General features: G+C 44.7%; 2 protein-coding genes across 5 annotated transcripts; one reads left to right on the top strand and one right to left on the bottom strand.

Annotated features, from left to right (window-relative positions):
- Window positions 1-2,652: 2,652 nt before the first annotated feature.
- FAM114A2 (family with sequence similarity 114 member A2) lies at window positions 2,653-11,910 on the bottom strand. 2 transcript variants are annotated; one of them, XM_075441455.1, is made up of 14 exons: window positions 11,814-11,910; window positions 10,678-10,889; window positions 10,367-10,466; window positions 9,806-9,901; window positions 9,399-9,511; window positions 8,303-8,437; window positions 7,981-8,139; window positions 7,230-7,353; window positions 6,161-6,240; window positions 5,322-5,450; window positions 4,963-5,102; window positions 4,136-4,208; window positions 3,503-3,556; window positions 2,653-2,773 (listed from the first exon to the last, which is right to left on the bottom strand). In XM_075441455.1, the coding sequence occupies exons 2-14, from the start codon at window positions 10,885-10,887 to the stop codon at window positions 2,672-2,674; spliced, it is 1,515 nt and encodes a 504-aa protein (XP_075297570.1). In that variant the 5' UTR covers window positions 10,888-10,889; window positions 11,814-11,910; the 3' UTR covers window positions 2,653-2,671. The 2 variants fall into 2 exon arrangements, with proteins under 2 accessions (XP_075297570.1, XP_075297572.1); XM_075441457.1 differs by having other exon boundaries at window positions 11,736-11,814.
- On the top strand, window positions 11,658-22,152 carry MFAP3 (microfibril associated protein 3). Of its 3 annotated transcripts, none has more exons than XM_075441460.1 (3): window positions 11,658-11,678; window positions 16,360-16,821; window positions 18,213-22,152. In XM_075441460.1, exons 2-3 carry the CDS (start codon window positions 16,542-16,544, stop codon window positions 18,956-18,958), a joined length of 1,026 nt encoding a protein of 341 aa, XP_075297575.1. In that variant the 5' UTR covers window positions 11,658-11,678; window positions 16,360-16,541; the 3' UTR covers window positions 18,959-22,152. The 3 variants fall into 3 exon arrangements, with proteins under 3 accessions (XP_075297575.1, XP_075297573.1, XP_075297574.1); XM_075441458.1 differs by lacking the exon at window positions 11,658-11,678 and adding an exon at window positions 11,934-11,990; XM_075441459.1 differs by lacking the exon at window positions 11,658-11,678 and adding an exon at window positions 14,387-14,464.
- The last annotated feature ends 838 nt before the right edge of the window (window positions 22,153-22,990 follow it).

The raw sequence follows: 22,990 nt of genomic DNA on the forward strand, positions 1-22,990 counted from the left end.
GGAGCCAGCGTGCACACCGGGGAAGGCAATGCCAGAGCTCTCCTCCTGCCATTTCTCCCCACCCTGCCTCTGAGCCAGGCCATTTAATTTGTGCCCTGGGTGACCTGGGACAGCTGTCTCCTCGCCTGGGGCCACCAGTGGCAACGTAGCTGCTGCGTCCTCCAGATGAGGACAATTGTCCACCCCACCTGCGTCAGGGGTTGTGCTGCTACGAACGCGAGTGCTTTAACAACGAAAAACGAGTCCCTGGGAAGGTGGTGGGGCAAGGGCTTGGGGCAAGTCCCAAAGCCCATCAGGAGCAACGAGCCTTTTTTGTTTTAAACCTTTCCACAGCAGCTGCCAGGAAGCAGCTTTTACAGCTGCAAGTAACAGAATCTCTCCCAAGGAAAGATAATAATTGTGGAAGGCTTTCCCCCCCCCCTCCACGTCACTGGCAGCATCTTGGCTCTTCTCTATTCTCAGCCACCTCTCACCTCCCCAAACACTACCAGAAATGCTCAAATTACTGCCAGCTCTCATTAGGTTCATGTGCAAGGCAAGGCCGAGCAGTAAGACCTCCAGACAGTTGGATGCTGAATTCTGATGAACCCTTTGGGTAGAGAGGTTTCAGCAACTGTGGAACTGTTTTTGTTGGCTATCTATTGCCATCCCTGCACTGGCACAGGTTTGCTTATTGGTTGCTATAATAAAATCCAGGTGGGCACATAACTGAAAGAATTACTGTCTGCATCTTTAAAAGAAAAAAATTTACCTCATTTCCTTTAATTACAAAGCTACTGTACGCTGAAGCGCTGCAGGTCAGTACTTTATCTGCAAGAAGAGCAGCTGCTGCTTCATAAAATCCCGTTATCTTCATTTCTTCTCTTCTGACACTTCTGTAAATTTTGGCTTTGCGGCAGGAGCAAAGCTGCCATTTTGCACTGATGCAGGAGTGGGGAGTTCTCCCTCCCCAGCCCGGGTTCAGAGCCCTCTTTGCTAGCAGACGGCACCTGCCACGCTGCGAGGACAGCCCCCGAGCAGCACCCAGCCCTGCCCCGCAAGCTACAGTCACGGCTGAGAAAAAAAAACAAAACCCACAGTTCTTTCTTTTCCTTTTGTTCGTGCCCACTGCTATCTTGCTAGCTTTTAACTGAAACAAATCCTTTCTCTAATAATGCTATCAACCAAAAGAAGAAAAGAAATACAGTTTATTGTAGTGCAGATTTTTTTTACCGCAGACACACTCCTTTCAAGTCTCGCTTTCTTTAAGACGCAAAAGAAGGCTCTCCCTTTAGAGATCTGATCAGTCTAACCACGACTCAGGCGAGGCTTTTCCACATATATAAAACCAGAGGAGCATTAACCAAAAGGTGTTCTAATAATAAAAACACTTCTCTACTGCACAATAGAGCAGAGGAATGTTAAGCCTTCGCTACAGCAGAAACGTGCAAGACCTGCTAAAACCCAGAGGATTTTCAAAATGGGATTGAACATCATTGTTGCCAATGAGCAAGCACAGAGGCAGGTGTGACACTCGGGTCACCTCTGGTTCGCTATTCTGGACTTTTGGAAGTCCCATTTTAGCTGTGTATTTCTGCTCTTGTGATTCCAGCAGAGGCTGCTCTCTCCCAGCGGGCAGGCTCAAAAGACAGAAACTGCGAAGAGGAACAAAGCAGGGAACTTTCACAGCCCAAAGAAACAGAAACCGTATGGGGAGCGGCTTCTGAGACAAATTAGGCCTCTCGCTAACAGAACCAAAATGCTTCCTCTCCCCCTACTTTCACACACCTTCCAAGGAGCATTGCATTATAGCGTTTTTACACAGAAACAGGAGAAAAGCAGTATCCGAGTTTGCGAACAGTCCATGGCTGACATGTCAAGCTGCACTGAAAACGGGGAGTCCTCCTGCTAAATTCTCTCATTAAATTGCCCAAACACAAATCAATCCCTCTTAGCCAGTTCTCATTTATTGCTATAAAGCAAAGTACCCACATTCTCAGGGCCAGATCAGCATTTTCCCAGCTTGTGCTGAAGCAAGCACTCTGCAAGAGAATGAGAAACAGCACCCCAGCGAGAGTCCCCGTCCCACATCCCTGAATCATTAACAGGCATCTTCAGGCAGCCGGGGCTTCTCGTCAGCAACAACTGCTTGGTAAGGAACCCTCTCTGCTCTGTTCTTTCCAGCCTAGGAACTGCAAGGTTCATGATCATAAATACTTGCTTTTTCTTGCACCTCCTATCCAGTATTCACTTCAACACCAACGCAGCGCTATCAGGAACCCAATTATGTCTCTCTGACTTAGAAATCACACAATGATTTTAGCTAACTCTAACTAGCCAGCTGCTACTCTTTTCTCCAGCATTGTCTTCACAGTCCAGAGAGCTTCTCTCTCCAAAGAGCTTGTTAACACATACAGCAGAAGGATTTCAGTGAAAAGATATAGACAGTCCATGAAAACAGAGAAGCAATCTGCACTTTCAGTCTGTCACGTTGTCCACCAGCCTGGACTATGCTAATCGCATCTCACAGTGTGCTGTAAGAGCTGTCATTGCCAGGCTGCATTTAATCACCGTTCTTGCAGCAGCAGCAATCAGAGTTAATCTTTTTCCCTTTAATAACAGCCATTACATCATTCTCCAGCATGGAGACTACGAAGTGGGAAGGTCAAAAAGTTCTTAATTAGAAGGATTTTTATTGCTGCAATAGTTCCGTTCTAGCCTCAATAAGAGAGATCTGCAGTACAGGCAGCAAGAGCTGGAAGGCATCTTGGATATACGAAGCACTGTTTGAAGCCTAGGAAAACAAAAATCAAAATACACACATGAATAATTATGCTACCAATCAGCTTTACTAGCCACATACTCATTTCAAACAGCATTGATTAACGCACATAAACAGAAGCCTAGTGTTTGTTGGGTTTTTAAGGCTTCGTTCCAGAAATCAATGTAATATTAAGTTTTTGTGGAGCTTTATGCCACTAGGCAATAAAGCAACTCGCTTAAAAACTGCCAAACAAGATCAGGTGCAATGCAAATTTAGGATACTGTTTTTGGTAACAGATGAGAAGAAATTATTTCAAAGTGAAGCACAAGCATGCCAGGGCAGGAAGGAAGAACACACCAACAGGAAACACCCGTTTCCTACCGCACCTCAGAAGTTCACAAGCATTGAGAAGAAACTTAACAGCTGGGAAGCGTTAGGACTCTTGCATGCTAATTTACAAGCTTGTCTAAGGTTTGACTTTGCATATCTAATTTCTAGAAATCCAGACTGCTGAATTTAATAGGTGTCTTCTGACCCATCACAACTGTCAGCTGAGACCACATACGGCTCCCTCTTCACCAAGTAACTAATCTCTTGTGCAAATCTACAGACATTTATTAACACTTTAAAGTTATTAAATAGGTAAGCAGAATCTTACACCATGGGTTAGAGAACTTGGCATGCATAAGGATAAAAAAGTGGGAAAAAACCCAGCATCTATATTTTTTAGTTTAAAGTTTTAACTTTAGCATAACTGACCTCCAAAAACACTCCGGTGATTAAGGGATTCAGAACATCTGCTTTCTCTTTGACCTGCAGAGATCAGATATCTATTATCCTGATTGAAATCTGATCACATTTCGTCAAGCAAGATAAAGCTAAATCCTCAGTAAGTTTAAAATCACCATTGCTCCCCTAGGAGGGAAAGGTAGCAAAGCTAAGTCACAAGCTGCAGAGGACCTGCCCTGCAGCACGCAGAGCTACCCGCACGTGCCCAACACAAGCCGTACATGAACAGACACATTACATCTTCAAATGAACTGCGGACAACTGGAGAATTTAGAGATAATGACATTATGTTCAATAACACCCCAGTGTTTTGGAAAATCCACAACAGGTTCACAAACCTCATTTTCTTCTGTCTCCTTAGCACTGTCAGCACCAATCCCCACCCCGACTCTGTGCCAGGCTGAATGCAGCAGGGAGGCATTCAAAAGCCCAGCACACATTCAGCTGCCACAACTGGGGAGCACTGACCTAGAACATTGGTTCACACAGCAAAAAAACTGCATCTATAAATGCACAAACACAAAAAGCACTTCGGGGTGAAGATCCCAAGGCTGTAATCAACTAACCACGTCTCATTCCTAAGAACTACGGTGTAACTCTTACCCCTGCAGTTGTTAAGCACGTAGTGAACTCTTTAGAGAAAGCTGACAGTTCTTTACACAGCACGATCGTCATTCTGTGGAAGAAGAGTGGGAAAACGATGTAGTAAATACAGTCCATGACAATAACATTATTTTAGCATTCCTCTAAAACACAAATACCTTGTTTCCATGCATACAAAGCCAAATGAAACCAAAATTGATATAGAGCATATAAACAGTGTGTGAAGATCCAGAAATTTTCCAAATAAATTAGGGAGCAGAAAGATGGAAAAATAAATATTTAAAGCTGAAAATCTGAAACAGCATTCAGAGAACAGACATCCATCAAAGAAGGAACAGTACTAACTTGCTTTTTATTTACCGACAAGCGTCATTTGCTGAATTAGAAAGTACTGCATATTTCATACACTTGCCAAGTATCTCCCAGCATAAAAGAAAAATCTCATGTTATGCACTATTGGTAAGACCAGGCTACTAATTAGTAGCAGTAATTTTACATTATCACGTACGTAACATACTAAATGATTAACAAAGAAGTAATTCATACAACTGCTTTGTCACATTTTAATTGTCCATCTACTAAGTAGCACAAGCTTAGGGCAAACATTCTTCTTGGCTATATAAAAGCTTTCAAGCAGGGTTTCTTTTTCCAGCTTAAAGACATTTCTTGATAAGAAGAGGAAAGAGACAGCTGAATTCTGCTGGAAAATAGTGCTGCCACCCATCACAACTTTGAACACATACGCAGAATTCAAGAGCCCTGCATTCCATAGATTTGCAAGCATGTAAGTAATTATATGCTACACATTTACCAAGAGATGAACTCACTGTGAAAGGGACTTGGCTCTGTCTGTGGCTGTCACCTCTTGTTTCTGACCATGTAGAAACAATGCTGCAGTTTTGTGAAACATTTCAATGGCGCACGCGGTCAGTTCAGCCAGACTTCTAATGGCAAACGCATGAATTTCCTGCAAGAGGTAAACAGATTCCCCATACCATAATAAAAACTGCTACTTTCTGTACCTAAAACAAGTGAATCACACAACATACTATCACTACACTACCCTTTCAGACCTCAGAACCTGCACAGAAATAGAAAGCCATAAACTCTGGGAATCACAACTGTAACTTAGCAGCCAGATAAACACCCTGCGGTCAGGTATTTTCTGTCTTAACTACTCAGTTACCTCTACTGATTTTTTAGCATCATGGTCACCATCTCCGGACTCTACTTCTTGGTTTTCTTCACTCTCTTTTTCTTCTTTAGGCAGACTACTGTTGAACCGTGCTATCCACTCATGAGCAGATGTCCTCACCTGTACAAAGATGGGCCACAGTATTTAATGACTGGAATGAAGCCCCCCCTGCATACCACAAAACATGGAGCATTGGATCTCTCTAGAGGAAGGAAACAGCTACAACTCCAGAGCTAGTGAGAAGAACCAGGACACATGCTCCTCGTGCCTTCAGGACTCTGTAGAGGGGTGCATGCAGTGATGTAGCTGAGGGCAGTCGTTTCTCTAGCACCGGGTGCTGGAGTTTACCAGCAAGATCACATCTAACAGAGCTGCTTTAAAAACACGTTTGCAGAATGCTGCTGCCACTTGGTGGATCTGAAGGGTAGTGAAACGAAGGCAAGAAAGGCAATTCTTCCTCCTACCAACTTCTGAACCTAGCAAAACCAGCTGCTTTGACCAAGAGGAGGGCCTCAGTTCACGACTGTAGGTTGGTTTCACTGTGGTGGCTGAAGGCTTACTGCTCCCAGTTATCTTTGCTGCCACTTATTGGTGCTCAGTGACAGGGCAATGACACACTGGTGTCTACTGATTCAGAGCCAAAGACATCGCAAAACACGATTTTGCCCCATAAATCAAGGGAAAAGGCCCATCTCTTTTGCCTACCATTGTCAAAGGATCTAAAACACAGCTTGTTTTCATGCCTTTGATATTTTCACAAGCAAAGCAGGACTAAGAAGCAGTTCCTGTGCGAAAGCTCTCCAGCTTTTAGAAAACAGAGAATAACTCACCATGACCAGTTTGTCCGGCTTTGAGGAGATATGCAGTTCTGAAAACAACTCTGTTACTTCTTTTGTGAACTCCTCATCTCCTAAAAGACAAGAAAGGTTAAAGAATCCACACAAAGGACAGATACAGGAACAGGCAGCACTTCAATGCACAACTAGTTCTGCACAAGTCTGCCAACTGCTTCCTTTATTTCTCTTTCAATCATTAGCTCAGGCAAGAATGCATCAAATCTGGTCTTTTAAAATACAATTTATAAGATAAGTTCCGAGAAGATGGAGACACCAGTGCCAGAAGTTTAGCTTTGCTTTCTCAGTTCTGGTTCTGTAGCTAAGGTAAGTCCACATTTTTTACAGGCAGCCTTTTACAATGCACTAACTTGTGCATCACCTTGGAGAATCGAAATACCAGTTAAAGCCTATGGTTCTTCTATTATATATGGCAGGGCAGATGTTAACAGTGGGGGAAAGGCTGTGAGATCCATCATGTGCAAATATAAAAGATACATTAAGTGTTAAATGATAGCAAATGCAGGTGTGTAAGCTCTCCCTGATGAGCCATTTAGCTAAAAGCAATGCAAGAAATTTACATTTATATCTGCATAATCCTCAAGAATCAGATGGTTCCTGTGCATGGAGGCACCTCTGAGTCTTTTGGTCTGTGTGGCTAACTCTCATTTAAAAAATAAGTAACTAAAAAGGCTTTTTGCTTTCCCACAGGCTGGACAACTCTATTCACAGTCTTTCCCTCACGGTCAGGTGAATCCAGCATCTCTTTGAATTTGCATCTTGGCTCAAGGTTAGTTGTACAAACTGCCCAGGAGTCAAGCAGCTCTAATCCTGCTCTGGCAAGAAATTGTTCCTGCTATAGAATGCACAGCAGCTTTCCAAAGATGAAGGGTATTGCTACCTGTCACGCTCCTGGCCACAGACGACTCCAGAATTAAGCATCCAGCTAAAGAATAACTTCACTTTGGCATCATGCCCATTGCTAGTGATCTCAGGGCTGGCTGGTTCTACACCGAGAATTTCATTCAGAAGCAGCCTGTCCTCCCAGAACCTAGTGCTCTCTTACCCTTCTTTTCTTCCTCCTCTTCTTCAAAGAATTCAGGTAAAGAAAATGCTTCTTTGAGTTGCCCCATTTCCTCCTTTAGTGTGTCCAACTCTTCTCCAGAGAGGGCATTTAGAACTGATTTCACCTAGTTAGGGGCAGCACAGCCAAAGAGAGAATCACAGATCCAACAAGAAAAAGAAACAGGATGGAAGATGCAGCACTGGTTTACATTGCACATAAAAATATCGCAGACTGATATTAATGAGAAAACAGTATTTTCCTACGGGAAGGAGGAAAGGGAAAAAGTCTTATTTCTGAAGTCTCGTTAGATAATAATCGATTCTCAAGGAGTTACTCAAAGAATCTCTTTCATAAAAAAAGTGAATGACTTCTCAAATTGCATGTGGATCTGCCCTCCTCCCTGCCCCAAGACAGAGAGGACAATCTCTGCTGTGCTTACAATACTCTCGTCCAGACCACGGCAGCAAACAAGTGCGTATGACGAGAGAGTAACCTGTGAGAGGCTGATGAAGGCATGCAGGAACTGCAGCTAGCTGGGTAACGAGAATGGCTCTAGGGGCTGAGGACAGGACATCATGCTCCCAGGATAAACACCAGCTCATAATGCAGGGGTCAAAGTGAAGTGGTGTAATCAATCATTTTATAGCAAGTTCCAAGCATCTGATTTTACATGTATATACATATGTTTCTAACCTTTTCTTCCCTGCTCAGATGAACTCAAAATAGTAGGCAAATTGCTCAAGGCCATTACCTTTGATTCACTCTCTCTGGAAAGCATCTCTAAGGCTTCCAGATGCGAAAGACCCTGAAACTCATCAAACAGTAACCCATAATGGGCTTTCTTCTCGGTAGCCATGGTAACCTCAGTAGCCGTCTGCTGCTCTTCTTTCTCCTTTGCCTCTCGTAAGACCTGAAAAAGAAGAGCAGAGGACTCAGGGCAGCACCAGAAGATACGCAATATGGGAGGAGAATGCTTTTGGTTCAACAGTAAATGGTTGCTTAATGAAAGGACTACAAAAGAAGGGAGAAGAAACGAGAGAAACCAATGAGGAGCTGATATGGAACTGCCATACCTGAGATAACGTAGAGTTTCTGTTCATTAGGCCTTTTGTTTTTTTGAATCCAGGGTCTCCCTCAGCTATTACATCCATTGTCTTTTTCCCAATGAATTCCAAGGCATCCAGACCTCCACTAATAACAGTTTTTCCCTAGGAATCAGATTTGGATATAGACAGCGCGTAAAACTCACAGAAGACTACAAAACTGAAGCAAGTGAATCGGGGGATTTATATTAGTAACATTACGCCAGACACTCACGTACAACCCAAACCGGTCTCCTTGTCACCCTAAAATTCAACCCTAATCACCACAAAGAGAGCAGAAGGACATGGGAAAAGCCACAATACATTATCATCCAACAGTTTAATACATCACTCAGACAACTGCAGCAATCTGATGGCAAATACATTTTTATTTTGTGAACAGGCTGGTTCTCAGCACATTAAAGTATTTAGTTTTCATCCTTCCAATTGGAAAACACTAGACCTGTGGGTTTTGGTTGCTACCTCTTGCTCAAGCCTATAAAAGCAGAAGCCAGCTTTCCATCTGCGGCTCTTTTCAGATTCATGGGCAAATTGACCAGACAGCAGATCACAAAAGCACAGTTTCTAAGGGTAATGGGTTCCTCTGAAGTGCATTTCTCATGGTCACAGGAGCAAGCTGATTTCCAAGCAATTTGGGCTAGTTTCACAGAAATTTTTGAAGAGAAGGGATTTCATCTCTCGACAGTTCCATGGAAATCAGCAGAAATATTCCAGGAATGAGACTGACCGTGCATTTACCCGAATACTCTAAAGGAAGGGAGCAGAGATAAGAGTACAGAGGTGACATGCATGGGAATGCATGCACCGCACAGTCTACTGTTGGGTTTTTTTTTTTGTTACGTATCAACATTTAACACAGAACCATCAAAATTCAAGACAACTTACACACGAAGTGCCAGTTACAGGCAAGGCACAGGCCAAAGACCGTCTGGAGGTTGAAACCGCTTCTCACCATTCACCCCACAGAAGTCAAAACTAAAGTTTCCTCTCACAATGTTTCAGATGAAAGGCAAAACTCCCAATGCTCCCTTAAACCCATTTTCTCCTGCATTCCCAACTCACTCACTGTGCTCTGGACAGCAGTAGAGATGGTTGATAAAACTCCAAGAGCCCCAGCAATAGGAAAGGAACTGCCATCATCACCTGCATCTGTGCTGCTAGCACCAGGACTCTCATTTCCTGCATTGGAAGGCAGAAAATTAACTTAATTAACTTCCTCACTCCCCAAACCAGATCCTGTCAGCTGCAGAGTAGAGAATATCAAGCACCAAGTGTCAGCTCCTGAGCAGGGCTAGAATTTGGATTAGTGCCCTACCTACTTTTCAGAGCTAACAGAAGTAAGCAACAGAGTATTATTTTGGGACAAAGATATCTATCCTCAATATGCAAGATGCAGAGTAAGGTGATGTTATTTTGGGGCTTATGATGTTATGAGAAACGTTTCAGTGTTGTTCCTATGCAGTAAAAACTGACCTCTTGAAGCATCTCTAGTCTCTGAAGAGATTTCACTAGGACTGGGGATCCCAAGGGTTGTTTCTGCTTTTTCTATGACATTTGAAATACCTTGACCTAGAGAAGACAGCGTTACATTAACCATGAGATATAACAGAAATCAGAACAGAAGCAGGATTAGGGCTGCCTATGGTTTCTTATTATTCTGGATTTCTCCTGTTCAAGACAGTTTACCCAGCATTAAAATCTACTACTATCCAGCTTGCTTACCAATGTAATGAATTCAGGTTTCATCTCGGCTTTTAAATCAAGTCGTAAATACCACCTGAATACCAGTTTCAAATACCAGCTGAAAATTATGCAAACACCTTGAAAACTTGAAAGCATTTTCGGCTGTGCATGTCTCCTTAACCTCACTGTATCTTTTGGTACAAATTTTCCCCATTACTTGAACAATTTCGACATTTTGCCAATAACTGCTGCTATAACAGAAAACCCCTTCTCTACAAACGAGCACAAAAGCACTAGCTTGAGACACGAAGCATGGTTAAAACATTTATCAAGTATCAGAAAAAGCCTTACCTACAGTAGCTACAGTAGCAGATGCAGTTGACAGAAGAGATTTCCCCCAGCTTCCCCAGTACCCCCATCCAGTCTGAACTGCAGTAGGAGAATCTGAGACCTTTAATGAAGACAAGCAGAAGAGAGTGATCCAGGTACTGTGATGAGGAGAGGAACACAAGCAGTCTGTGATCTGTAACTTTGGTGCAGTTTTTTCAGATAAACAGCAACGTGAATTTTCGGAAAAGGAGTGGGGCTTATGCTCAGAATTATTCTGTGCTCAAAGCCACGAAACGTGAAGTCACATTATTCAGAGCTAGCCTGGAACACACCTTGAGGGTTTCAGCTGCAGGCTTTTCTGTGGCAGCAGGCTGGCTTGGTAGTTTGGGCTCAGGTCTTTTCCGAGTCATAGCCACAGGCTCAAGCTCTGGCTCTCTCCCTTCATCGCCCTCAGCGCAGCCAAGTCCCTCTGCTTTCTGTTCGTTTTCATCTTCGCAAGACGTTTCTTCTTTCAGATTTTCACCGCTGTCTTTCTCAGACATGACTACAACATCCATAGAAAGCAAGGCAGATAAAGTAAATCACTCCTCTGTACACTTTGACATTAGCTCAAAAGCATCACGTTTGTGTTTCAAATAATCAAACACAACTAAGCCAGAAATCCCTTCATGTCGCCACACATGCCAGCACAAACAGCTTATGTTTTTAAGGGAGCGTGCAGACCAAGTTCTGGCCGGCTGGCAGAAACGTCACCCTTGGAAGTTTAAAGTCCCGCAGAAAGACGTGGCTTTATCGGACTGACACACCCTCTCCGCAGGAAGGAAACAAGTCGCTAGCCCCAAAAAGCAAATGAAAGGTACAAAAGCTCCTCAGATAATTAAATCCATCACTTGCTTCACCAAAAAAAGAAAACAAACCGCGAAAACAAACTGCCTGGGACGGGTGCTTTGCAGGGTGTCAGGTGGGCGCGGGGAGAGCTGCCAGAGCCGGGCAGGGAGAGAGGGAGGGAGGGAGGGAGGCATTGACGGGTTCACCCGAAACCCGAAACGCGCCCCGGCTGCCACAGCCACCGGCCCCGACGGCACCGCATCGGGCCGCCGTGCTGCGGCCTGCTCCCGGGGCCAGGCTGCCCTCCCCCCCGCTTCGCCGCAGCCCTTCCCCGGCTCCGAGGCAGGCCGGGCACCCCCCACCCCCCGGGCCGCTGCCCCCAGCCAGAGCCTTCCGCCGGCTTCCAGAGGCGGGAGGGGAGGGCCGCGCCGCGGGAAAGGCGGCTCTGGGCCGCGGACCCCCGGCCTCGCCGGCTCCCACCGCTACCCGCGCACCCCGCAGCCCGGTGAGCCTCCCCGGGGGACCCCCAGGGCCCCGGAACCCCCAGGCGGGGCTGCCTGACCCGCGGGGCCCGCCAAGGCTCCGCTCCCCGGGGCACTCCCCGTCGCACGGCAGGTCCCGTCCAGCCCCGCTGCCTCACCCGCCGGGCCGCCCCGCCCCGCCAGCTCCGCGCAGCCCCCGCCGGGCGGACCGTAACCATCGAGGCGCAGCGCAGAGCGGCACCCGCCGGCTGACCCCGGAAGTGCGGCCCAGCCCGGAAGGGCGCTCGGGGAAGCACGTCCGGGTGGCGGGGCCGGCGGCGGCGGCGGAGGAGGAGGTGGGCGGTGGGGCTGGAGCTGGAGCCGGGGCTGGGGTGCGGGGCGGGGCCCGGCCCGGCCACCCTCCTCCCGGTGAGAGCGGCGTGCCGCTGCCTCGCTGCGTGACGGTGACGCCAGGGTTTACCCGGCGACGTCGGAGTCAGGAGGGCAAGCGGCGCCGCGGCGGGCAGGCCCTCCGTGGCCTCCCCGCGGCTGCGGGAGAAGGCCGGGGGCCCTTCCTTTGCCATGGAAATGCTGCCGGGGGGTGGGGGGGGAGGCCTTCTGGGGTGATATCAGGCCGGTGTGACGCCAGGCTGGCGTGACGTCAGGCCGTGACGTCAGGCCGCCGCGGCCCAGGTTCCCTCGGCCGCAGCGTGGGTGCGCGTGGCGTTTCCCGCTGCCTGGAGCCGCCCTTTCCCGGCTTTCCCCCACGGGCGGCGTGGGGCCGGGGACAGGGGGCCAGGGCTTCCTGCTCTGGGGAGTGTTGTGCCAGCTCGTTTGTAGCTGACAGACCAAAAAAAAACACCCCCAGATCCCTCATCGGCGGGGAACGCGGCGAGAGGCGTCGGGCGGGCGAGGGCCCGTGCTGGGGCGAGGCGCTGGGCCTGCTCCGGGCTCCCGGCGTTGGGTGCGGGGCTGCGGGGGCAGCTGCTCCCCCGCGGAGGGGCAACCCTCCCTGCGGCCTGTCCCACGCTGGCAGCGCCTGTCAGGGCTCTCGGTGAGACCGCGCCGAGTGTTTTCACGCATTTCCCAGGGCTCTGCCAGGCGCGGCTCCCCGGTTTGAAAGAGAGCTCCGAGGGGCCTCGCGGGGTGGTCCCAGCAGCCTTGCTTCTGCAAGACGTGGCGCTGCGGGTGGGGAGACGTGCTCTGCGCGAAAGCGATCCGTGCGGGTCTGCTAGTGCGCATGGGGACCAGTTAGTCTGTTGTGAATGCCGGAACGCGTTTCCACATCGTGTGCCCGAAGCAGCAGGCGGTTCGAGCAGCCTGTGGTCCGTCGGGTGTGTCTGGGTTTATTGCTTCACCTGTCTCAGGGTACAAAATGATGTTATGAGCAGTGAATATAAAGTCATAGAAGTTGCAACCTCTTGAGCCCCAATTTTGCAGTGCCTTCTAAAGGTGTGTGGTTTTAAGTACTACCAGTACTTCCATTGACCTCAGTGGGACCGCTTACAGTGCTCTGAGTTAAACTCAGATACGCTTTTTCAGGACAGGAGCCAAAGATGACTCATACAAGCGTATGCATCACAGACTTTTATCTTTCCACTGCTATCTGTTGTTACAACTTATGGTTTAATAGAGGTTAAATATGTTGAGCTCAACGTCAGGTTCAGTTGTAAAATAGCCAGTTTCTATTCAGCACATTTCATCTCGCTTAAGCTTAATGCTTTCTTGAAGAATTGCGGTGTTGGCACTGCTCACGCTTTATCCTTTTTGGATCCTTTATCAGCTTCAGCAGCTGTTTTGCATAAGTGTGTTAGTTGAAGAATATGGATTTCGCAAATCATTTTATTTTTCCCAGCACTCGGCAGTGACAGATCATTGTCTGCTTAGCAATAATGGCTTTTCCAAAAGTGAAATGTGACAAACAATTTCTAATAAATCAGACCTCAAAGAGTTTAATAGTAAAATTCAATGACCCGTCACCAATGCTTTATACATTATGCAAGCTCAGTGCAAATATAGTGGAGAGCATATGCAATTACTGAAAATAATTATTCTTGTGAGGGTAAATATTGCTGAGTGTTTCTTGTGTTAAATAATTGACTGAGGTTCCTAATGTCATTTCAGGAGGAGTGTCACAGACACTTGGAAATCTAACAGTTTAATAATTTAAAATGACAATAACACAAAGGAGGTACTGGAATTATTCTCTAATAAATCTGAAACTTGATTAGTTGGGAGGTTATTGTTTTGGAAGACTGAAAGTTATTCTGTGCGTTTGATTCGATACCGAAGAGGAGGGTTTGTCTTGGCTGCAGAGCTGTCGTCAGCTGTAACTGCATCGAATGCTGTGAAGTCAAAGTCCCGATGCATGCAAAAGCCGTTAAGTGCAGTGGCGTTTTTAGCCGAAGGCAGCTGGGTCGTGGAGCGATGCACGCTGAAGATCTGCGGCCCCAGCGCCTCACTTGCTAGCGCAAGCCCTGAGGGACGCTCAAATGGCCACCCTGGCAATGCAAATGTCAGTGCTCCACAAGCTACTAACAGTCCACAGCCTGCCTTGAAAAAATCTGCACAAGGTTACGAAAATAAGCAGGTCAGTTGTCAGCAGCTTGCTGAAGGCTCTGAAACCCTCAGAAAATAGTAGGGGTCTAAAAAAGGAGGGCTAAAACCACTCCTTCCAACAGAAGAGAGGTTGGTGATCAGCTAATCAGTATTGTTTTTTTGCAGACCTGTGCGGTTGGTGTGGCTGGAATGCTCTTCCTCAGAGGCAGCAGGACTCAGTAGCATTCCCCAAAAGTGCAACTGGTGGAAAACAGGGACAAAAGAGGCCTTGGTACTTTTTTAATTGTTTAACTGAGGGAAAGTAGTTTCTTCCGCACAACGGTATAATTGAGTTCTCTGCGTTGGTCTCGTCCTAAATGACCAGACAAGAGGCATGATAGAGAAAAGAGTGGGACCAATAAAAAAAGAAGAAAAGAGGGCAGATGACGGGATTGCTGTTTAGAGGGAAACAAGTGGAGGGCCTCTTTTCCAGGTTCTCTTGCAGGACTCAGTGGGTGAGTTGGTTAGTCAAGCTTGAAGGAGAGTTGGACCCAGCTGTCTTCTTTGCCTTCTTTGTTAAACTGATTTTGGCAATAGCCGCAACAGAAAAGGGTCAGATACGTGTTTTTTGTCACGTCAAGTCTGGAATCTGGTTTGACCTCTGACAAATTAACTGAAAAAAATGCCTAGTCTGGGTAGTGTGTTATCAGCAAGTTTTCCTATTCCTGAATACACTTAATTTTTCTCTGCTGAAATGACAATTAGTCAAAATCACCTGTATTTATTTACAGTAAATTATTTTTCATAAGTGAGATTTATGTCTGCTGTAGGCAGTGTTAACTAGTGATTCTGGAAGGATGAGAAGTATCTGCATTGTTTATTAAGAAAATGTATTCCTTTGTATTGTGACTTTTATGAAATTCAGCTCTAGTAGCATTTGGTATTGGTAGAAGGCAAAATGGTAAATTTGAAGTCACACAGTCAATGGGATGGAGTCAGATGTTCTTTAAGTTAACATTTTGGCTTGTGGCTTCTGCACTTTGTAAATTGTTTTTTTAGGGCGCTGGAGCAGTCTAGATGGAATCATAACTTCAGGGCATGCATATTAGATTAGAAATTTTAATGAATCAGGCTTCCAGTAAAATTGATTACAGATTTTCTCTTATCGGTGTCATCTCATTTTGTTACAAATTGGTTTTATTCTGGCTTTTAAAAAAGGAAGATCCTTGTGTGCGTAGAACATAAAATTAAAGGCTGTATGCTAGTGTCTTAAAATACCTTTTGTGCACATTAATTTGAAGAGTATGAATTCTGTCCCTAGGGCAAAACAAATTTTCAAGTTGCTGTGAAATATAGGGCAGCATTTGGGTAGAGAAGATGGTAAACAGGATATGACTGCTGAGACCTGGCAGCGTAAAGTAAAAGATTTTTATCGGGAGCTTATTGTGAAACATACAAGAAAAAAAAAGGCAGAGTCAGAAAATATAGCAGCAAGAAAAATTGCAAAAAGGGAGGTATTTTTAGACATCAGTGCCCTGATACTCAGAAAGGGACTTCCTCTCTGTGGCTGTAGGTAACTGCCAAGAGAGTTTTCCCAACACAAGAAATTACAAGCATGTTATGTAGTATTTAGACATCTAATGCCACTTGTGCCTCTAGAATCAAGTAAGTAGATGTATAAACGCTTAAAATCAGATGTGTGTGTGCTTTGTTTTTTCTCTAGATGCTCAACGAAAGACTGGCTTCAGAAAACCAGGGCTTAAAAGCACTTTGATATTGGTGGGGAGGGAGGCAGAAATTATATCCTCTTTCTTGCTTTTCTTCCTCTATTAAGAAAGCACTTTTTCTCTGCTAGCAAATGCAGAATCCACTTTCTGATCCTAAAGATAGTTTTGCATTTTGAGTAGTCTGAACAATTTGTTCTTTTTTTAAAACCTTTTTCCCCTTAATGATTATTGTTCCTCAGATTATTTATTTGGATGGGAAGATGAGCATCTAGAGGACTGAAGGTTGTGCTAATGCCTTCTTACCCTCGTTTCATTACTGTGTTCTGAGCAAAGCTCTGATTTGGAACCTCTTGGCTGACAGTTTATATTATGCTAATCAAAATCTGTTTACTGGAAATGAAATTTGAATACGCCGTAAGCTTGCTATCATTAATAAACGTGGTTTTTTTTTTTTTTTCAGTTGGATTTCCAGTTTCCGCTTCTAATATTGATGGTCTTGAAAGCGCGCTTGGATCCAAGACATTTTCTATCACTGAACAAGTCAAGAGCCTCCTCTGCTATCTCAGAGCAATACAGACAGCTTAATATCATATGACCTCATTTCTCCAAATTAAATGAAAAAAGAATTTTCTCTGGCTTTCCATGAAGCTCAGCTATTGCCTGTTATTTTTGAGTGTTAGTGCTGATCTTTCGATTGGATTTACACTGGAAAATGTAGCTTTTAACAGGACGGTTGCTTTTGGGTCTTTCAATGCATCACTTCATACTGTGTCTCAAGCTTTAGTAAGTTCTCCAGCACACCATGATATCATAGCCAAAGAGGGGACCAGTATTTTAATTGAATGTAAACTGAACAGCAGCCAGTATGAATATATTTTTTGGTATAACTCCAGAGGACACCTGCTTGAACAGAAGGGTGAAGGTGAGCTTTCCTGCTGTTTTCTATCCTTCAGTATTCCCCTTTTATACAGTATCTGAAAACTTCTGGATTTTCTTATCATTTTCTCTTCCAGTCCTCCCATTTTTACAGTGGGGAGATAAGGAAGAGAGCAAGACAAAGCCCTTTGCCCTCTGGCATGTGGCATGTGAATTGTACCTGAGTTCTGTCCTAGCCCATCCATCCTGCTGCAGTGCCCCACAGAATCCTTTCGTTCAGGAGGTATTGCAGTGTTTAACACAGAAGAAATGAATCTGCATCCTACGAGATACTAAGTGATGTTTTTGGGTTTTATTGCTCTGGTTTATATAGTATTTTTCCAAACGTTAATTAAGCAAAATTCTCTGCAACTTGTGACCTTTTTCAGCTGGCAAGCAGTGCTTTAATTTTGTTACAGGATTTTTTAAAGCGTAGGGTAACTTACTACATTAATTTTCTGGTTTATGCACCGAGTGAGACCACGGAAACTAACACAGTTTGTAATGGCTGATCATGAAATACATACTGTTTAACCCTTTTGTACAGGAGTATATATTTTCCTAGCCATTGGCTCTTATAGTTCTGTCCCTGTAGTTTTTAATTTTCAAAAAATTAGGACTTTGAGATGCATGTGGTTTTCTCTACTCTTATTAGTATTAATGAAGGTCATGAAGCTAATTGATAGGATCTTCTCGGAGGCCATCTTTCTGCCTTAAGTATTCAGTAACCTCTTTGTAGTTAGAATGCCATCTGGAGATTAGTTCAAAGTAGAGCAATTAGAAGAATGAGTTATGAAAACAGTTTTCCCCCCAAGTTATAAATGCATAGGAAATACTGTAGAAAGCTAGCTTCTTCTATTGATTTCTTTTTACATGGGTTTTGTGTATCAGCACTGCATGCTCAGCAGAAAACTGTGTCTGAAGAAAGTCCTGGGTTTTTTTGCCAGCAGAGCTATTTACAGACTCTGATCTTTTTCACAAGTCACTTGACTTTTGACTCCAAACGTATGGAAAATTAGACTTTACAGAGGACAGTCTTTCAACATAGTGTTGTTACACAGCGGGTGAGAAGCACTAGCTGAGATTTAGGTTCCCTGTCGGAAAGAGCTAGCAGTCTAAAAGCACACAGGCAGTGCTGATGAGAGAAAGGGGAAAAACCAGAGTAGCAAGCGTGCAGAATAATTTACCGTTAAGCAGTAGGATTGGTAAGTGGTTACAGCTTTCTGTATCACAAACATGAAAAGGAAATTTCCATCCTTGGAGTACTGTTTGTGTTACGCTAGAAATGGACTGCCTACTTCCAAGCTCTGTCTCCTGTTTATGAAGGAACCAACACATGTTTAGTTTACCCAGTGATTTTTCTTTCATTAGCTCAGTTTATTTCTTTTGAATCTCCAGGTGGCCGGTGGAGGATTGCTGATAATTCCCTTAACATCACAAAAGTCACCTTTGCTGACCGGGGGCGATACACGTGTGCAGCTGTTAATCGTAATGACACCTTGTATTACACAGTCACCCTGAGGGTTATCTTCACCTCGGGAGACATGAGTATCTACTACATGATTGTGTGCCTCGTTGCCTTTGCTATCACCCTGATTTTAAACATAACCCGTCTGTGCATGATGAGCAGTCACCTCCGCAAGACAGAGAAGGCTATCAATGAGTTCTTCAGGACGGAAGGGGCTGAGAAGCTTCAGAAGGCTTTTGAGATAGCCAAGCGCATCCCTATCATTACATCTGCTAAAACGCTAGAGTTGGCCAAAGTCACTCAGTTTAAGACCATGGAGTTTGCTCGGTACATCGAAGAGCTTGCCAGAAGCATTCCCCTTCCACCTCTGATCCTTAACTGCAGGGCGTTCATGGAGGAGATCTTTGAGGCTGTGCGAGTCGACGATCCCGATGAAGTCGGTGAGGAGGAAAAACAGACCCAAGCCTGCGGTACCCAAGCTGCAATATACCCCATCAACCCAGAGATCAAGCGCAGCGATTCGCCAGCCGGGGATTCAGACGACGGGTCCATGAATGAGCAAGGTCAAGAGATAGCTGTTCAGGTGTCCATCCACCTGCAGTCCGAAGTGCAGAGCATTGACACTGTTTCTCACGACAGCTGCCAGTTTGCGCCTTCCGAGGAAGGCACCTGCTGAGTCCAGCGATACGCTGATGTGAAAGAAGCACAGGTGACCCTAGGGTACTGCGAGAAGGGTCTGCAAACAAGCTGCCTCAGTCCCATATGCACAGGAGTTTTCCAAATTGCAAGGTGCCAGAACTGCTACGGAAATCCGTATTTTCTGTCAGTGTTGATCTAAAGATTGCAAGTCTGTTAGAGAAGGCCGTTTGGAATATTGTGCAGTGGCTTTTCTTTTTAAAGCAACCTTGCTGTACTTAAAATAATTACAAAACAGGAATTCTTTGTCGTTGGCTCCTTGGTAGCTTCTGACACTACCGATCTGTATTAGAAGTGGCCAAACTGAGCAGTACAACTTGCAATAAGATCTTTTCCTTTGTGGATTCTTTCTTCCTTCACTAAGTGGAGCTGGAATTCCTTTGAGTCAGTGTTGTTGTCCTGATGAATTGTGTGCTCTTTTTTGGATTGCCTCTTGGTGGGTGTAGTCCATCGGAACCACGGTGAGCTTGAACAAATCTGTTTTGTGTCGTGTGCTTCTGTGTTGCTGTCAAAATGTACTGTACTTAGGGAAAGAATAGTACCAGGATCTGCTGCTGGATTAAACAAATTGTTGTAGTTTCAAAGCAGCTTAGGGAACAGCCAGGGGGTCTCAGTTTTCCATGCATCTGCAGAAAACTTGTGCATACTCTAGTGTGCAGAGAGCAAATTGTTGTTACAAAGCTTGTCGCTTAAACTTGGTGCTGATTGCCAAAGCGCCTTACCCTGGTTCTGTCTTACAGAATGGAGCAGTAACAGTGCTGCTGGCACTGTCTTTCTTCTGACTGCTGATTTTACTCAGTATAGAAAATCCAAAGTTTTATATTGTGTTTGACATTGTTGTGAGAAAAGAATGACAGTAATCACATAGTGGCATAATTTAAAAATGAATTTATCTACAGATCAGGTGTCTCAGGCACTTCTTTCTGGACAACATTATAATAAAGGAGGTGAAAAATAGCGAGACTGCTTTGCTCTGGCTGGTAGTTTCAGAAAGCAGTGGATGAGAGGGTCGTTAGTGGAGGGGCTGGCCGAGCTGTTTGCCAGCTGCTGTTTACAGGAGCAGAGTAACTGAATGTGCCCTGTCTCAACAGCTGAAGACGGGTGCCAGAAGGGAGAGGTGCAGGTGCTGACATACATACACAGTCTAAGTATTTCATTGAGGATCTCCGGCATGGCTTGCTCAGCTGTAGAGATCCAGCCTCAAGGAATCGAAGTGCAGACAAGAATTTAGTTTCTTCTTTCACTCTTTGGTGCTGATTTTTTTTCTTCTTAACATTTTTAAGTTATATCACTTAAATAGCATTTTATATCCTGTTGAGATTTAGTAGATGTAAGGCTTGTAGGCACTCCACAAATTAATTTCGTACAACTACTGGAAGCATATTGCCATATAATTTTAACAACTTGGCAACAAGAGCACCATTTAATTTCCCACAACTCTTTTTTCTTTCCTTATTATTACAGAAATGTCAGTTGAACAAGTGATTCTGGACGGCTGCTCAGGATTCTTAAGAGGATTTGACATTACATTTACATGAGTAGAGAGGGAAAACAAGCAGGCACAGGGGTAATAACAGGGTGGAGCCATCTGTTGTAATGCATGCTTGTAACAAAGGGTCTGAACAAATTATATTTATCATATCATATCAGAGAATGGGAAACCAAAGCATCTATTACTATTTTAAACTACCTTCTGGGGAGAGTTCTGCAGTCAGCCACCCATAAATGCACCCTAGTTGGCTTTGGCATGTCGCATAAGAGTGGTGTTTGTCGAGAAGGGAGAAAATTGCTAGTCTTGGCCGTAGTAGCGTTCTCACCAGCTTGGTACCATTTCCAAGACTCTAGCAAATGTTACTGGCTTCAGGGGAATAAAGCCTGCTGTAGACACTTAGGATAGCTACTGCCCTCAACACGAAATTCTTTTTTGCTTCTGCAGTTCAGTGGCACTTCGTGTCCAGGTGGAAAGTTTGTATAGTTTTATGTAACCTGTCTGGTTTCTGTAAGTTTTTTGAGGTGGTCAGTGTTAAACGATACTCTTGTGGATAAATGCCTAGTTCTGTTGGGAGCCTTGCCAAGGTGCTGCTGGCTTCACTTCTGTACTACAACAAGATCTGCAGGTTTGTTCCACGTGCATGAGTGGAGATTTGAGGGGCTGCACCATTTTGGATGTCCTAGTCAAAAGAGGTGAAGGCTGCAAGGGAGGATGAACTGTTTTTATCTCCTTTGTGCCACAGGCCATCAGGATTGTACCTGCACCTGCCTTTTTTACCCCATAAACAGCTCTCCTTGCTTCTGTGACACTGTTGCGTTACATGCAGCAGTAGCATCTTGGACATTTTGCCCCGAACTACGTATGCAATGTAGAGATGCAGCTACAAAATCAAAGCTCCGTTTAATTGCTTCCTAAGAAGCAGTTATGCAAGCGTGATTGACAGATGTCTCATCAGAAGTGGCAGCTTACAGGCAGCAGAATGACACTAGAGGTGTGTCAGATGGGTGTCAGGAGAGCAGTTTCTAGATTAATTCAATGTGTTCTTTGATTTTTATACTTTATTTACATAGCTCCGAGTTCTTACTAAGCGCGCTTGCTTGGTGTCTGCGTGTGTCCTGTGTCTGGTGGCGAGGAAAGAATGGTCACGTGTAAAGGGCCTCAGAAATGCTGTTGCAGTGTCAATTGCTGGATAGCAAAGTGAAGAGTTTTGCTGAATTATTACAGTATGTTGTTTGCTAAATTGATTTCATTCCTGGGAAGGAGGCCGTTTCGTAAGGATTTCAGTAAATCAGGAGTACTTATTAAATGTAGGAACTGATCCTACTCCCGCTGAATTCAATTAGAGCAGATTTGAAGCTCTAGTGTATTTTACAAATAGTATTACAGGATTTTATGCATCTGAAAGCAGGGATGATGGTGATGTTATACTGTAAATGTAATTTCCAGAGAATGAAACCTGACACTGGTTTCCAAACAACTTGTGAACTGTTCTTGTTATCCTGAGTAGATGTGTGCACTTAAATTTGACGCGTCTAACTCAACATTAACATTGAAAGATGATGCAAACGTCAGTGTTTCTCTCAAGGTGTTGTAGGACAAGGAGAGTCTACAGTGGTTTCCTTGCTTTAATCTAAATTCTGTGACAATCACAAGGCTATTTTTCTCTTCTTTGTGACTTTTTTTTGTTTTAAATAATGTTAAATCTACTTGTTATCCAAGAGTACCTAAAACTAACTTTGTAGTGGTTGTTTGTATTACCTGAATTGTAATGTGACTGTTTAATGTAACCACATAGGATTTCATACTTTCATAAAATGAATTGGTAGATTTGCAAAATAAATTTGAAACAAAAGCCTCATTTTGTTAGGGTTTTCTTTTATATCAGCAAGGGGTGATGAGTGCCTGTGTATCCAAGGTTGGATAGCAGCTGTATTCAGCTAAGCAGAACGTTGTTAGCTGGCCTGACAAAGGCTGCTGGGATATTCTGCCATCTGACAGACCCTTCCCGCTGTGACATCTTTGGGTCTGTCATTCTTCTATGTCTCGATATCCCCAGCAGCATCTGTAATAATCGTTCCCAGCTGCATGAACAAATGGTTACAGGCCTGAAATGGTTTCAGGAAGGCCCATGCGTTCTCTTTGATTTCACTTTTGCAAACCAAAAAGGTGATTGTGAAGTGCAGTGACCTTCAGCCACAAACCTGTGTTTTCTGTTCTTACCTTTTTCATAGGAGTGTACGATTCTGTATTGTAATCGCCTCTTTTTTTTTAAATCCTTCTCAAAACCAAGTATGTTTGGACACAAGTTGCCTCCTAAAAGTCAACACAGCACAAATGTGGAGTATCTGAAGCCTTTAAGTGACAAAGTCTGTGTGGCTGTTTTGCCAGTGAGTTGCTGAGATGGCATGAAGAAATTTCCACTGCTGTGCCAAGGGAAGTTGCTCTCACTCTGCATCCCTAGAGCTGGAGGAGATGTAGGTCTGACTTCACCCTTGCTCTTTGCTAGCCAGCAGTTTATTA

Source organism: Opisthocomus hoazin, chromosome 22, assembly GCF_030867145.1.
Source record: "Opisthocomus hoazin isolate bOpiHoa1 chromosome 22, bOpiHoa1.hap1, whole genome shotgun sequence".
NCBI lineage: Eukaryota > Metazoa > Chordata > Aves > Opisthocomiformes > Opisthocomidae > Opisthocomus > Opisthocomus hoazin.

Coding starts and splice junctions, on each gene's coding strand:
- FAM114A2 (XM_075441455.1), bottom strand. CDS start 10,887: ATGTCTGAGAAAGACAGCGGTGAAAATCTGAAAGAAGAAACGTCTTGC. Junction 8,140..8,302: donor GAAACTCTACGTTATCTCAG/GTATGGCAGTTC, acceptor CTTCTTTTTCAG/GTCTTACGAGAGGCAAAGGA. Junction 5,103..5,321: donor ATGCTAAAAAATCAGTAGAG/GTAACTGAGTAG, acceptor TACCTCTTGCAG/GAAATTCATGCGTTTGCCAT.
- MFAP3 (XM_075441460.1), top strand. CDS start 16,542: ATGAAGCTCAGCTATTGCCTGTTATTTTTGAGTGTTAGTGCTGATCTT. Junction 16,822..18,212: donor GCTTGAACAGAAGGGTGAAG/GTGAGCTTTCCT, acceptor TTGAATCTCCAG/GTGGCCGGTGGAGGATTGCT.